Source organism: Echiichthys vipera, assembly GCF_963691815.1.
Source record: "Echiichthys vipera genome assembly, chromosome: 6".
NCBI classification, from domain to species: Eukaryota; Metazoa; Chordata; class Actinopteri; order Perciformes; family Trachinidae; genus Echiichthys; species Echiichthys vipera.
The window spans coordinates 18995070-19010679 of NC_139831.1; the positions used below are offsets into that span (position 1 = coordinate 18995070).

A 15610-nucleotide genomic window follows, 5' to 3' on the forward strand; every position below is an offset into this window, starting at 1 on the left:
TGTGCTTTAATTGTAGGAATCGTTCACAGTCTCTTAGAGGAATTTTTCGAGGATGCTGAGAAAGTAAACAGAGGAAAAACTCCTGATTACCCAGTGGCCACCTCGGTTGTGTGATGTGTGTCAGTAGCTTGGGTTCAGATGTGGACCAGTGACCAGCAGCAGTAAACTTCCTTCAGCGTCAGAGCAAACATTAACTCAGCAGCACACTTCAGAGGACACCGGCTGCTCCTTAACAGCTGTTCTGGGGAATATCCACCCAATGCAACTTCCTTGTCTGACATTCTGGTGTCATTGCCTCTTATCGTGTGGATGTGGCATTTTTTTTAATGAGCCAAGACATTTGAGCAAAAAGTCATTTTACAGACATTTACAGACAAAGTAATGAAGCACATGTAGAAGAAATGATTCAACAATTATTAGAAATGAGCTGGGTAGCCTCCTCTTACACAGAGATGTAGAGGCAGGTAACAAACCACCAGCAAATTTATATCAGTTATTATTATTTATTTGTTTTATCATTTTGACTTTTTATATTTGGTTAATGGCCTTGGTTTTGTAGTAATGAAAGTCAGAGTAAACAAAAGGTACAGTATATTGGAAAGAGATACAGGATATAAGAAAGAAGTTATATAAGATATATTAATATAGGTACCAAACTTGGCTTCTGTTTCTTTTATGGCAAGTAATATCAAGAAAGTATAGTATAATCTATCATTTAATTGTAACCTTAAGAGCAAACAATGCATTTGGTATCAGATTGAAAACATTAACATACATTTGTCTATGTTAATCAGATAAAAAAGTGCAAAATCAGTGACCGTGAATGACAACTAAAGAATGAGGGCTAAAAATGTTATCAAGTAGAAATTATACATTTAAAACTTAATTTACAGTGTATGAAGATGTCCCCACTCCCCTCAGTCTGACTCTTTGTCCCTGTTTGGGTGATTTGGGCAGAGTGGGTGCTGCTGGTGTCTTTTCTCTCCACTTTGTGTCCTTTTGTCTCCTCCTGGTGGCTGCTGCTCATTATTGCAGCGGTGGATAAGCACAGGGTCCTTGTTCGGGGGCGTTTTTTTCAACAACAGCCGCTGCAGCATCTGTTTGTCAGACCTCTCCCGCCGGAAGTCATCCTCATAGACCTTGAGCTGTGCAAATGTCAGAACCACAGACGGTAAAATCAGAAAAAAAAATAAACATCAGATTCCAGTGACGGATACCTTGATACCAGGAATCAGCTCAATGTGGATTCATCACCATATTTTGTCAAAACAGTAGACACCTTGGAGGAGATGAGGAGGTGACAATATCTCATCAAGACCTTTAAATTTAATTTAGCTTTTGGATCACATGGTTACCACAGTAGCTTAGCTAGACATAGCATATTTAACCATATTTCACATTTTAGTTAACCATAACCTCCACATTCAACCAATCCAACATTTGATGGGATAAACAAAATAAATGCAGGACTGCATGATCAATTAGTTGTATTGATTTTTGGGTTGGTTTTGAGTCAAGATTATACCACAGACATGTTTAATAATTTATGTGTAAGTGTGAATGTGAATGTGTATGTCTTTGCGTGTGAGTGTGTGCTTTTAACAGTGTGCAGTAAGTGTACAGACAAAGAAAACACTACCTGCTCTTGCAGTAGTAAAACCTGTTGGTGTGTCTCCTCCTTCTTCTTCCTCAGCCTCTGGTTCTCCTGCAGTGTGCGTTTGTGGTCATTATGCTCCGTTTGATATTCTGCTTCATAAATCTGGGTCTGCTGACACAAGACATCAATATGGCAGTGAGCCAATATCAAAGCCACATCTTGTGAACTGCAGATACTTCTTATTTTGCTGTGAGCACCCAGCCACCACTTGGTGGAGCAGTTCACCATCTAATTCAGGTTTAAGCATTAAGCAAATCTTTCCCTGGCAACAGCAAGTTGATATCGATTCTGCTCCTATCACATCAGGAATGGAAACATTTTTTTGATGCTGTGCGAAAGAAAGCATCCCACCTGACACTGCATTGCCTCCAGCTGCTCTTTTAGAACCTGAACTTCTTGCTGGGACCCTCGCAGCGCACCCAGTGGGGTACTACGTCTCTGGCTTTTTCCCTGCCGTCCTGCCTCTGGGCTGGAAGAAGCTGGGAAAAAGGATGATGAGGGGTTGTATCCGGTGATGTGACTGGGTGACAGCTCGGGACCCCCTGGAGGATTAGCGGTGGGGCCTGACACAGGATCTAGTGTCACAGCGCTGAAGCTGCCCTTCAGTGAAGACATAAGATAAATTGATTAGCCGTGCTCGAGTCATAGATCATAAAATATCCCACTGGCAGGTAAAATACCAGTTTGACAGGTGTACGGTCTCGGTCTGGGTGGTGCAGCCTGCTCTCCACCAATCTCATGTATTCCTGCAGCTCCTGGTTCTTCTTCAGCTCCTGCATCAACGCCTGCTCATAGTACTCCTTTGCACTCTACGGACCCAAACACAGCAGTAAAACCTCACACATGTAAACCACATTTAATATCTTCCAACATCTAAACTGCCATAACCCATCCTCCCTCATATGCTGTATCTGAGGACAGAGCAATTGATCACATTTTTTTTTCAATTACGATTTTGGCTTCCAGAGATTATGAAAACAAGATAATCAGGATAAAATTAATATTTTTGCCACATTCTGTTTCACAATGATGCTCTCATTTTGTCTTGCGTCTTGTGGCATAAATGCAGCTCACTCTTTTCCTTTATAACAGTGCACTTTTGCCCATTTTTGCTGACTTACTGACTGGAATATGTTGAATATAGTTTACTGAATGTTGAAAAAATGTTAGTGTAATTTATTTGGTAATGTATTATTTGAATATATTGAATATATGTTAAGAAGTTTTCATTAGGAGTGTATTAACATTATACTATTACATTATTTATTATTATTTTTCTATTTATTTAAATTTATATATACAGTAGATATATAATTGTAAAATTGTATACTTGTAATTGTGATTTGAAAACTGACTAAAATAATTATGATTAGGATTTTTGTCTTAATCGAGCAACCCTTTACTACCCTTTACTTTACCTACACATGAAGTACTATTGTGCGTTTACCTGATGGTGCTCGACTTTGAGCAGCAGTCTGCTGTTGAGCTGTTTGATTGCACTGTTCTCCAGCTCCAACTCCTCCAGTCTGTGCTGTAGACTCAGCGTGGCACTGCGGTACACCTGATCCCAGTCCTCATTCAGCTTCATCAGCTGTAACACACCATCATCATCATCACATGATCATCAGCCTCCACTGTAGCCATAGACAGCATTGATTACTCAATCATTACGTCGTCATTCTCAGTCTGTCCTTGCAACAACATGGGCATCAGGAAGTTAATTCAGGTCAGTGAGGTGAAGCGCTACACTCTTCATTCAGTACGTGCCCTAAATACATTACAGTTTACAGTAATGTAAATCTCACACAGTTATCAATTAAGATAATCATTTAACCTTGTCTATTTCACTTTTTTATCAAGCAGCATCTAATTAAAATCCAGAAACAAAGGTTGTATAACTTTAATGACGCTTACTCACAGCTTAGCAGCAGTTTTCACACAACGCCCACAGTCCTCTGGTTTTCAGAGAGAACTAAATTTAATTGCCAACATAGGCAATACAAATGTGGACCTGCAGAGAATCTGCACTGGTTAAAGGTGGTGTTGTACCTCTTTGTTGACTCTGCGGAGCTCGGTGTTCTTGTTGAGCAGCAGCAGTTTCTCCTGGTCAGTGGAGGTGACAGTCATACTCTCAGTGATCAGCGTGACCTGCTCCTCACTGGACAGCAGCCTGCCACCTACGGGACTCACATCCTCTGTCCTGCACACACGCACGCACACAAACACACACACACACACACACACACACACACACACACACACACACACACACACACACACACACACACACACACACACACACACACACACACACACACACACACACACACACACACACACAGGTACAGTCACATAGAATATGTGCCATAAATAAAGTCATGATGAAGAACATTAGTGCAGGATTTCCATTAATAAGCAAACACATGAGCGCACAAAAGAGCGTCAGAGTACTTTTGAACACCCACTCGCCTAGAGTGCACTTACAGAGAATCGAAGCTATTATGCACACCCACGCGCGCGCGCACACACACACACACACACACACACACACACACACACACACACACACACACACACACACACACACACACACACACACACACACACACACACACACACACACACACACACACACATGCATGCACAGTCACATTATGTACTCAAGAAACACACAGGCAGAAAGTGATGCATTTCTCTGCATCTAGAGTCAATGCTAATCAGAAACTCTGTTTATTGTCAGATGTGTTTGCATATCGATAGCCTGTGGAAACAATATGGGTGATGAACCCTGGAAAATGTTGATTTCTGGTGAGCCATTTGGAGAAAAGAAAACTATTTGCAAGGATTAATTAGTCATACTAGTTTCCTTTCCACCAGCCCTGTTGTGAGGTCTTGTCTCATAGGAATAGCTGACGGGGAGACAGCTAAGATCTAAAGCCCCCGTGGGTCTGCTCATAGAAGAACACACAACTCTGCCTGTATCCCCCAGGGCTTCTTCACACAAACATACTGAAGGTAGGACTGCTGTAACCTCACAGAGCTAAGTACTACAAAGAATCACAATCTGCGATCACCTCTCATCCCCCTTAAGGCCAAACTCCCTCGCCAATACACACTTTCATCCACTTACGTACAGTGTCCTGCTTTTTGCAATTTTAGACAGTTATATTCAAAGCAATACAAATGGGAAGATGCAGGTCTCAAAATGATATTAAATGTATATATTCCTGAACTTTGTACCAGCAGGTTTCTATCAGTCACGCACAAAGGCCACTGAGGGTTGATGGGAATATGAAATGAGAAATTTCTCCTTTCAAACTGACTGTTAAAATGGACCTATCTTTAGGTCCATACTTGTATTTTGTGTTTTTCACTAGAACATGTTTACATGCTTTAATGTTCAAAAAAACACATTATTTTATACTGCCTGTCTGAATATATCTGTATTCATACTCTGAAACGTCTCCGTTTTAGCGCCTGTACCCCTCCTGAAAAGGCACAGTCAGCACTGGTTGGTCGGGTCTTCCACATCTACGCTCTTGGCTTCTCTGCACCATTGCAACTGAGGAATGACTGTAATGGCACTTTCTACCTATATATAGTATATTTGTGACATCACAACTGTACAGAAGTCCTAAAGGCTTGTTTAAAGACACAGTTTCTGAATACAGGCTGTGTGCATTTCGTTGTGTATTGATTGTTTTGATCCTTTAAAAGTATTTAGCACCTGAACCTGCTTTATAATAAAAAGACATGGAAATCTCACTTTCTACAAATAAGGACATTGCTTTTTTTGCTGAACTGGCTGTTCTGTTTACAAACAAACAAAAACAACTCAACAAGTTGCAGTTTTATAGGGGGTTATGTGGGACTATTTCTTGTACAGGCCCTTTACAGTGATGACCCGTGAAATTGCAACATGTTTTTATACTTTGATTTAATGATTTAGTTTAAACAAATGGGATATAAAGTGTTCAACTGTGAGCTGTAGAACTGCTGGTAAGAAGATTTTTTACCTTTGTACCTTTGGACAGAGCCACACTAGCTGTTTCTCCTTGTTTCCAGTCTTTATGCTAAGCTGAGCTAACAGACTGCTGGCTGTAACTTCATATTTTTTTATGTACAGACATGAGAGTGTTATCAATCTTATACAACTTACAACAAGAAACAACAAGAGTTAGTGTGTCTCCCCAATCAATTTATTTGAGAGATCTTCTGAAAAAAAATCCTGGATAAATCCTGGTTAAAAATGTGCTGTTATCAACAAGGGGATTTTCCTTATTTTATAATAAAATATATGATCCTGGAGTTAGATTATGTTCTTCACAAAATAAACTGCTATCTTCGATAGATACATTGCAGTTTGTGTTGAACAAACATAGTCTCATCAGACAATCAGGATACATGAGTTATTATTTGCCCAAATCTTCACTCTGTAAATTCAACAGGGCAGGAAAGAGCGTTAGTAAAGGGTGTTTATGGCCACTAATGAGTGAATTATCCACACAGAACCAACTGCTCTGAAGACTGTGAAGTATAAGATGAAGTTAGAAGCTTGAAACAAATGAAATGGAGCCTAATTTTAGTGGCCAGTATGAGCAAAAAATGCTAACACACCCATGCCCAAAACCCTGTCGTGGCAAGTCACTAATGTGTATTCAGCCATCCTGTTGGGACCACACCATGCTCCATGTTTATGTGATCCAGAACCTTGTCTCTTTTGGCTTCTCTGACAGCCGAAATACACAGTGTGACCCAGTTTCACAAAGTTTTCAATCGTTTGCCGTCTTCGAAGGACACCAAAATGCCACTGCTTCCAGCAGCGATATGGTAATTCACTGTCATGGCATATGATAAAGAGAGAGATCATCCTTCTCCTTCTTGCTGGTGGCAACCCTGACAAATATCACTCTGGATACATTTCTGCGTGCAACCGATCAATGCCCACAGTCGGATCCCCTTACAGGGGAGAGAAGTAGGCAGTTTCACTCTTTCACTATGGTTATTTTAAGGCAGACTAATCGTTTGTGTAGGTAGATAAGTCACAGCATTTACCAAGTTTGCCCGCATTAACAACTATGACTATTGGTCACTTAAATATAAAAGACGTGACCATAATATACAAAAACGATTCCATTTTGATGGCTTGGCATTATAAAATACATTTAGTATAATTTTTTTTTACAACATGATGGTTAAGTATCAGTGTTGTGAAATAATGAACTGAAGCCTACATCTTTATGACCTCATTGGAAACTCCACTCTCTCTTTATTCCTCCTCTCATTGAACTTTATTGAACTGAGCGTCTTTAAAAATGTGATAACTATAATGTATACATACTGTGGCTTTCTTTAGAATTAAAGACATAACACATCATTTAGTTTAGTATATTCTGGTTGTTTTCGACACATGTAAAAAAGGAGTAGAAAAAAAATATTATAATAAGTCCTTACTTTTAAAGTGGTGACAAACCAAACCAAGTTTATGTTGACTGGAAAGGTATAAGCTCAAGCCATAGCTCATTAAACCTAACCTTTTTACATTATTTTGTAGTGTTACCTTTAGATTTATACACTGAAGACGTAAGAAACAAAACAAAATGATTATTATATACTGCAAAAGGCTCAAACTACATTTCATTTACACACTCAGGCTGAAGTGGGTGAAGTTGTTATATTAAATTGTTATAAATTATACTTTAATATGTTTCTGTGTTGTTTCCACCCCTGTTTGTAGAAAAGTGGAAGACACACACACACACACACACACACACACACACACACACACACACACACACACACACACACACACACACACACACACACACAACACACACACACACACACACACACACACACACACACACACACACACACACACACACACACACACACATACCATAACTCTTCAGGTGATTTACGATCCTTTGGGCTTTGAGGGAGGCTGCTGTTGCTCTTTGTTGAAGTATCTTGCTGTTTTCCTGCTGCTGCTGACGATGATAATGATGAGGAAGACGACAAAGACAGCACGTCTCCCTCCATGACCGACGAAATCTTCAACTCTTCATAAAGCCTAAAAGAAAATTAAAACACTGCTCAACACACAGGAAATTCTTTTCTGTTGAGGATGTGATGGAAAGTAAATATTGTCGTCAGCATTGATACGTGGCAAAAGGGGAAGTCGCCTAGACCATGAGCCACATGATGCAAAGTTACAAGAATAGGAAGTGACACTGACAACTGTTGGTTTATGTTAAAGAGGGCCTGTCCCACCGTGTTTAAGGATATTGTACTTTTTGTACTGATCGTATATCATTCAAAATGTTTACATGGTTGACATGTTTTGTTTTGACATCATTTGGAGAGTCTGGGAAACTCCACTGAGTGTAGAAAGCGCATGTTTTTGTACGTATGTTGGGAGACTGTTGTCTTGTGTTTTTAAAAGAGTGACGCAGGAAAAAGCTTACAGCATGGGGAGCTGAATAGACATGCATAATTGCAGAACATGTAATTGATAATAATGATAATAACACATACAATTATTCATGACAAATAAGGACATGGTTAGGCTGATTAGATTCACTAGTCTGCTCATTACTGGGATTGGGCTGCAGCAGGTTAATTAGGACACCACATGTTCATCCGAGGGACAATCAAGTAAATTAAAGGATTTTTGTAATTATGTTCCTCTTATTCAGGCTAAGCTGTCTTTTATTAACACTAAGGAAATTAATTTTGCCAACCTCTGTGCTACACATCCTCTGACAACAACTGAGTCCCAGAAATTCCAGGCCACTTGTGGTGAAGGATTTGCCTGAAAAAAAGGTACTGCCCGGCAAAATGAAGAGCTGCAGTGCAGCGGCTCAGATGTGGCTCTACAGCTGATTAAGATCTCTCATAGCTTACGTTGAGAAATCAAAGGTAAAAAGTACAATAACAATTCTCCTGCACCTTTATCTGGGAAACTTATCAGCACTGTGTTTACTTCACTGGGAACAAGACACTATTTTGTTTAAGATAAAAACATTTTTCTAAACATGGTTCATGCACAAAAACTAAGTTGGCTATTTGCTCACGAAACAACTCAATTTGCCGGTTACTTGGAGAAAGTATGGGAGATGAGAAAAAGCCATTTCACAGGATAAATCTCACAATAGGTGCTTTACTTTGTTTTTACCTTAAGGGCATTATGTCTTGGTTTGGTTTGTTTGATACTCAAGATATGGAAAAACGACTTGCCTGGTTTCAATGAAACTTGGTGGTAGGATGCAGCATGGAAGAAAGAAGAACTTGTCAAATTTTGGAGCAGATCAGAATCACATGGAATATAAACAAATGATTTTTCACTTTCATTAAGATTGCAAGATAGGGCATGACCTTGGTGGAGGGCTGCGCTGTCTGAGTACCCTTCTAGATTTATAAAAGTTACAAGAAATCTTGTTACATTTTTAATGTTTAATATATCAAAGTGTCCAGATGGGCAAAATGTCTGGCATGAACAGACTTAAGTCTATAGCTGTCCTGTAAGGTTGTACTTACACATGGAAGTGTGTTTAACTACTCCATATGCTAACATCTCGATGTTTATGTTCACCATCTTAATTTATCAGGTTAGTATACAAACGTGCTGATTAGAGCAAAACACAAAGTACAGCTGAGAGTGATGGGAATGTTAGTTTTAGTTTTGCAGGTATTTGGTTGGACAGATCCCTCAGGCCATTTCACTAGCGTAGCAAAACTGACTGAATAATAAGAAAATGAATCAACAAAAGATCGGCTTGCGATGGGATCACACCAGCGACAACAACAACAATACCAGTGATGCTGTTGGACCTGGTAATAACTATGCAGTTCTATACAGAAGATTGTTGCAAACAGCCTTCACACTAGTGGAAAAAATAAAAATAAACCATGTACTGGGGTATCCAGAGGGCAGAGTTGTCATTTTACCATCTGATGAGATAAAAGCAGGAGAGGCAACAATATGTTACAGTGCTGCATAGTAGCTCCAACTTGTTCCAGTGATTTCATTCATATGCCTGTGCCATCTATCATGGACAGCAGTCAGAGTATTGCTGTGCCAAGCAGGGGCTTTGCTGGGAGGCCCAACGAGGGAGTAGCGATGCAGTGCCTTTATTGACCCAAGGGTCTGTCAAAGCCAGGGACAAATGGGCTGCTGCTCAACTGGGGGATTGATTTTTAGTCTAAAAGGAGATTGTGGCGAGGAATAGCGAGTGTCCCATGGAGTGAGGATGACCGAGAGGTGGATAGTTCTCCTGGGTCACTGCATTCCTCCTCAGCAGCTAAAGGGAGAATGTCTGGGTTTCTGAAGTGGATTGGACCAAACTGAGTTCTTCAGCACTTGGTCTCTCTGCAGAGCAACTATACCCGTAACATTCGCTTCACCTGTTTTAGTCTCCAACAGCAATAGGTTGACCGACTCAACCAGGGTCAATGATTGAATTTGACCGCCTGCTCAGGTTCAGTGCATCTCTGTATGTCTCAACTGAGATCTATCAAAATAAATGAGCATTGTGTGTGTGTGTGTGTGTGTGCGTGCGTGCGTGCGTGCGTGCGTGCGTGCTTGCGTGCGTGCGTGCGTGCGTGCGTGCGTGCGTGCGTGCGTGCGTGCGTGTGTGTGTGTGTGTGTGTGAATTTGAAAGTGGACGTGAATCCCCTGGAGAATTTCTGTCAAAACATAACAATGCATTAAGCTGTCCTCTCATGGTTTACCACAAAGGGACTTGACTCACAGGGGAGGATATATGCAAGCTTGCATTAACTCACAACCACATGCATACACACAAACAAACACACACATCAAGTAATGAATTAGCGCACTGCAGTTTAGAAAAAGAAAATCAAGCATCAAGAAAGGGACTGAATTCCTTGTAGATCCAATCAGAGCAGTTATTTATAACAAAGTCATAGCACACTGTCACATTAATTACTTTTTGAACAAAAAAATAGATTTGCGTACATCACATAAGAATGCATGAAGCAATGAGAGTGAGAGCATGAGAGGAGGCATAAAACATCTGTGTCCTTCAGAGAAGATGAATGTGCTAGCATGCAGACCAAAGCAACTGAAGGAGATTTGAACTGCAGAAGCTTCCAATAATATAAAATGCTCTTTAATCAAGGATCTATTGAAACACTTGGCCTTCCCTTGCTGGTAATATTAGCATGAAAAGAAAAGCTTAGGAATGGAAAAGAAGTTGTTGTTTAAAAGCGGTTCCAGCTTTCACGTTCTCTTGAGTAAGGTCAGAAGCATTTCATAAGTAATGTTTTATGCTACAACAGTATGAAACCAAACAGGGAATTTAGTAAGTGGGCAGTGTCATTGGAAATTTGAAGATAGTTGTACAGATAAACGGATAAAATGGGGCTTTTACATTGATATTGATCACAATATGTAACAATGCACTGTGTGACACATCCAAAGGTATTACCCCACAACAACAGCGCTCACACAGACCTTTGTACACTTACAGAGATGAAAAAGATTGCTGTAAAGTCAGACACAAAAGAGACAGAAATATGTTGTTAGAGATAAAGCTTGAAGTGTCGGCAGGCTGACAGAGAGGGTCCCGCTTTTGTGTTAAACTATTCAGAACAAATACATCTGATAACTTCAGAGCACTACGACTGATCAAGCCCCTCCAGTTTCATGACAATAAGGCTCAGAGACATTAGGAGCATAAAAGCTTTAAGGGGAGCTCTTTTGATTTCACACCTCAGAGTGGGCCTCATTTATCAATCTTGTGTGAAAACGGGCGCAGATCTGAGCGCAGAATTGGTCGCAGTAAAGGACCCACGTGTGATTTATGAAACATTCGTATCTGACCAATCTCAGCATACGAATGAGCGGGCCTTGATAAATGCGGCGGCTGAATTTGATCGTCATTAACATGTTACGCCCTTAAATATTCCTGTTTCGGAGGCCTCGCCCACTGACATGCCCCCTACACATGCAGTAAATAGTCATATTTTCTTTCATGTCTGTGACATATTCTACAACCCGTATATACTCATTGAAACTGTAGTGAAATGATGATGTTATGATGTCAGTATGACTTTCAAATGAACTATCACTTTCTGCTCTAACCTGTCAACATGGTCACAGGAAACAGGTTCAGCAACAAACATGCGTTGGTCATGCTGTGTGGATTGACCAGCATCTTATTCCTTTCCCACAGAGCTCCACTTTTGTCCAAAAAACTGTTAAAAAAAAATCAATAAGCCACACTGTTGAACCGGGTACTGGTACTTGATATACCGTCTATTCCTGCGAGGCATGATAGGGTGGGGGAAGTTAGAAGGTATTGGTGGACTGGATAAAATGTTGCTTTGATTTGTTCACAATGACATAAAAATTGAACGTGAGCCATATCGTTTCACCTTTGAGTTGTGCTTTTGTTTTCGATGGAGGGATTTCCAAAAACTCTACATTCAGAATCCCTTCATCTGAAAAAAACCTGTGTAGCAGGAAGGAGAGCAGACTGAGTTCAGCAAAGTCTTAATGTGACACTTGCTATTAATTTGGCCGGTTAATCACAAATGCTCACTATTCTCCATTAACTAAGCTTTTAATGCTCCCATTAAGAATTAATGTCACCCTACTTTGCACTTCAACATGGGTGAGCTCATTAGAGAGAGTCTCTGAACATGGCTCCTCTTTGCCCGGCCATGACACAATACATCTAAGTCCCTGTTCACTGTCTGGATTATATTGTCGGGAAATAAATTTAATCTGGTCCACTTAAACCAGCCAAGCCTGGTCCATCATTATCTCTTTGTGGAATCTCGAGGCTCAAATTCTTCATTTATTTCCTTGCTATTGCTTTTCCTCTCGTCTTTCTTTCCTGTTCTCCTTGCCTCCTTTCCTCTGTCCTTCCTTTTTTGTTTTCTCTTTTATTTCTCCAGCAGGACAAAGGGACGCAAAACAAACACTTTGCATATCTGGCATAACTCCTGATAAATTATGACACCTATCTAATCTGCTGCAGAAATTAGAACAGGTGACAAAAAGTACTGTTGTCTGCTACTGTCATTGTGGATCACAATCAGAGTGCAACGAGAGAACTAGAGTGAAATGCTGCCTGGATGTTTTTCATTTAATTAGAAATGGAGCTGAGCTAGAGATGCTCTGCCTATCACAAGGGAGAGGAAAAGGGCCACCATTCACAAAAACATCCATCAACACACAGATCTTTTGAGTGTGTGTGTGTGTGTGTGTGTGTGTGTGTGTGTGTGTGTGTGTGTGTGTGTGTGTGTGTGTGTGTGTGTGTGTGTGTGTGTGTGTGTGTGTGTGTGTGTGTGTGTTTGTATAGAATAAATGTTGTCCAGGTAAAAGGGTGTGTGTCGGTGTGAAGGCAGCAGGAGCTTGCAATATCACAGCAGGCTGCATCCAAAGGCTTTCGTTTTCAACATCTGCCTGGCCTGCACCCTTATCTGTGCAGCGGCTTAGAGCTGGAGAGTCGAATTGAAGGAAAGGGGGGTGGAAAATGCAAAGCATCAGAGAACCTGGAAAGGTGTCAGAGCAATGAATCAAACAAAAATAGACTCTTGGGAACATAGAATTCCAGCACCACGGAGGACATTTAACCCCTTTCACTCTTCACTTACTGCAACACGTTACTGGAATAGCTGCAAAAAAATGGATCAACTGCCATATTTCTAGAGTATTTACCCTAGAGACCATCGTGCAATGAGATCACACAATCTGTGACACCAAATCGGGCCAGGAGGCAAGGCCCATTTCTTACTTCCTACCCCCTACTTCTACAACTAAACACCAGGCAATGTACTCAAATCCAGAGAAGTGGATTTGAGTACATTGCCACACCTGGGGCCTCATGTACTAAGAATTGCGTGGCTTTCTTACTAAAACATGGCGTACGCTAGAATCCAGAAACTGGCGTAAGCACAAAAAAATTCAGATGTATCAATGTGTGCGTACGCATGGATCCGAGCACTTTTCCTTTGTACATCCCAATCAACGTGGAATTGAGCGCACATGCAGAAGTGCTGAACTCCTCCCTGTCCACGCCCCCATTTAAATATGCAAATCAATGTAAATAGGGCCTGCACCGGGGATTCCCTCTCTGCACTATCAGATTTAAACGATGAGTAAAGGTAAGAAGCGCAACTTCAACGAGTCTAAGCTCGAAATTTTATTAAATGAAGTGGAGACCGAAGAGCGGTTTTATTTGGTAGCCTCTTTTCAGGGATAACCACAAAGAAAAAGACATTTCTGGGGAGTGTGTGTGTGAGGCAGTGAACGCTGTTGGGTCGGAGCAGCGCACAACCACTGAAATAAAAAAAAAAATGGTCCGACGTGAAGCGGAGGATTTCGGCCCACCGCCGAAGTATCACCGCAACGGGCGGGGTGACAGGAGGGGAGGAACTGACCCCCTTTTGATCAGAGAGTGGCGGCTATTGTGGAGGGAACAGCTCTAAGCGGAGTTGTGGGGGGCCATGAAGGCGACACAGATCATCCTCAAGGTAAATGTGTTAAACTCAGAAATGTCATTATACTAGGCTGCTCACATTACACATGCTCGTGCGTTAAGTTGCCAGGATATAAACACATTGACTCATGTTTAATTACTTCATTTTTTTTATTATTATTTCTCAATAGACGATGAGACAGGAGAGGGCTCCTCCCTCTGCACCGTGCGCCCTGTCGTCTCCACTGGCTCCTCCAGCACCACGCACCCCGGCGACTCCACGCCAGCTGACGTCCGCCCGAATGGCCGTGTCCTTTCACAAGCTGTGCTGGAATCACAGGAGGAAATAGTGAGAGCAATCCGTGGCGTCAGTGATCTTCTAGATCAAATTGTCATTGCACTGGGAGATATTTATCATGCAATAAATGCACGTACAAAGTAAATCGTGTCCTTGCCTCTTTACATCATTGAAATCAGACGCTGACGGGCCCGTATCGCTTTGCGGGGTGGGTCGAGGTTGACGGGTCCGGCATCCGGTTCCTCTGGTGGGGGGGATGTGCTCTGGCAGTGGTATGCCATGGCGGTTTGCCAAGTTGTGCAGGACACCATAGGCCAGCACGATGCGGCACACCTTCTGTGTACAGCAGCACCCCGCCCGACCTGTCTAGACAGCGCCAGCGCCCCTTCAATAGGTCAATTGCCCTCTCAACCACTGCCCGAGTTCGGGAATGGCGGTCGTTGTATCTCCCCTCTTGGTCGGTGCCGGGGTTAGTGAGAGGGGTCAACAGCCACGTTCTCAGGGGGTAACTATATATATATAAATCACACTACTGTTCGCGGGAAAAACAAACAGGACAAAATAACTGCATTACAAGGATTGACAAGACTGATCACACTTATATTAATGACTGCAGAGGTTCCAACTTTACGCACGCGTTTATTGAGACGAATAATGAACACAAGGAGACATTCTTTTTTCACCAGGGAAAAAAACAAATACACATATTTGAATGCGCGTGTCCAAACGGGCATTGTGCTGGTTTAAATTCGGGGCGCATTAAACGGATACATGATTTACTCACCGAGAAGCCACCCATCGCGCACCGTGCCAGCCTCCAACCTGTTACCAACCATGCTATTGTTTAGATTGAACGAGTCATGCGTTGCCAGAAATCCCAGAGTGGTCAGCACCTGTGTGGGAATGGACAACCCCTGGCTCCTGAGCGTGTGTCGTTCTAAGTCTGGCCGCGGCTCCGCGCACAGCTCCAGTAACACTGGCCTCGGCAACCCGAAACGACTCATGAGCCAGTTGTCGTCATTTGCAAACAGATCTTCCCGCTCTCTAAACACCCTCTCACGGCTGACATAACCATTTGCGATGTCTTCTAACAAGGCCAAGGCTGCCATTGTTAATTCCATTTTTTATTAAATTGCGCATGCTTTTATATCCTTCTCCTTATTTTATATCCTTACGATTGCAAACACGTGTGTGTTAATTGTC

At 41.7% G+C, this 15610-nt stretch overlaps 1 protein-coding gene across 2 annotated transcripts; it reads right to left on the bottom strand.

The window, feature by feature from the left end:
- Window positions 1-594: 594 nt before the first annotated feature.
- On the bottom strand, window positions 595-7774 carry LOC310947821 (uncharacterized protein). Of its 2 annotated transcripts, none has more exons than XM_083914781.1 (7): window positions 7557-7774; window positions 3707-3857; window positions 3105-3248; window positions 2338-2466; window positions 2009-2257; window positions 1640-1765; window positions 595-1145 (listed from the first exon to the last, which is right to left on the bottom strand). In XM_083914781.1, the coding sequence occupies exons 1-7, from the start codon at window positions 7697-7699 to the stop codon at window positions 918-920; spliced, it is 1170 nt and encodes a 389-aa protein (XP_083770907.1). In that variant the 5' UTR covers window positions 7700-7774; the 3' UTR covers window positions 595-917. The 2 variants fall into 2 exon arrangements, with proteins under 2 accessions (XP_083770907.1, XP_083770906.1); XM_083914780.1 differs by having other exon boundaries at window positions 7545-7774.
- Window positions 7775-15610: the final 7836 nt, after the last annotated feature.

Coding starts and splice junctions, on each gene's coding strand:
- LOC310947821 (XM_083914780.1), bottom strand. CDS start 7,699: ATGGAGGGAGACGTGCTGTCTTTGTCGTCTTCCTCATCATTATCATCG. Junction 2,258..2,337: donor ACCGTACACCTGTCAAACTG/GTATTTTACCTG, acceptor TCTTCACTGAAG/GGCAGCTTCAGCGCTGTGAC. Junction 1,766..2,008: donor TGGAGGCAATGCAGTGTCAG/GTGGGATGCTTT, acceptor TTGTGTCAGCAG/ACCCAGATTTATGAAGCAGA.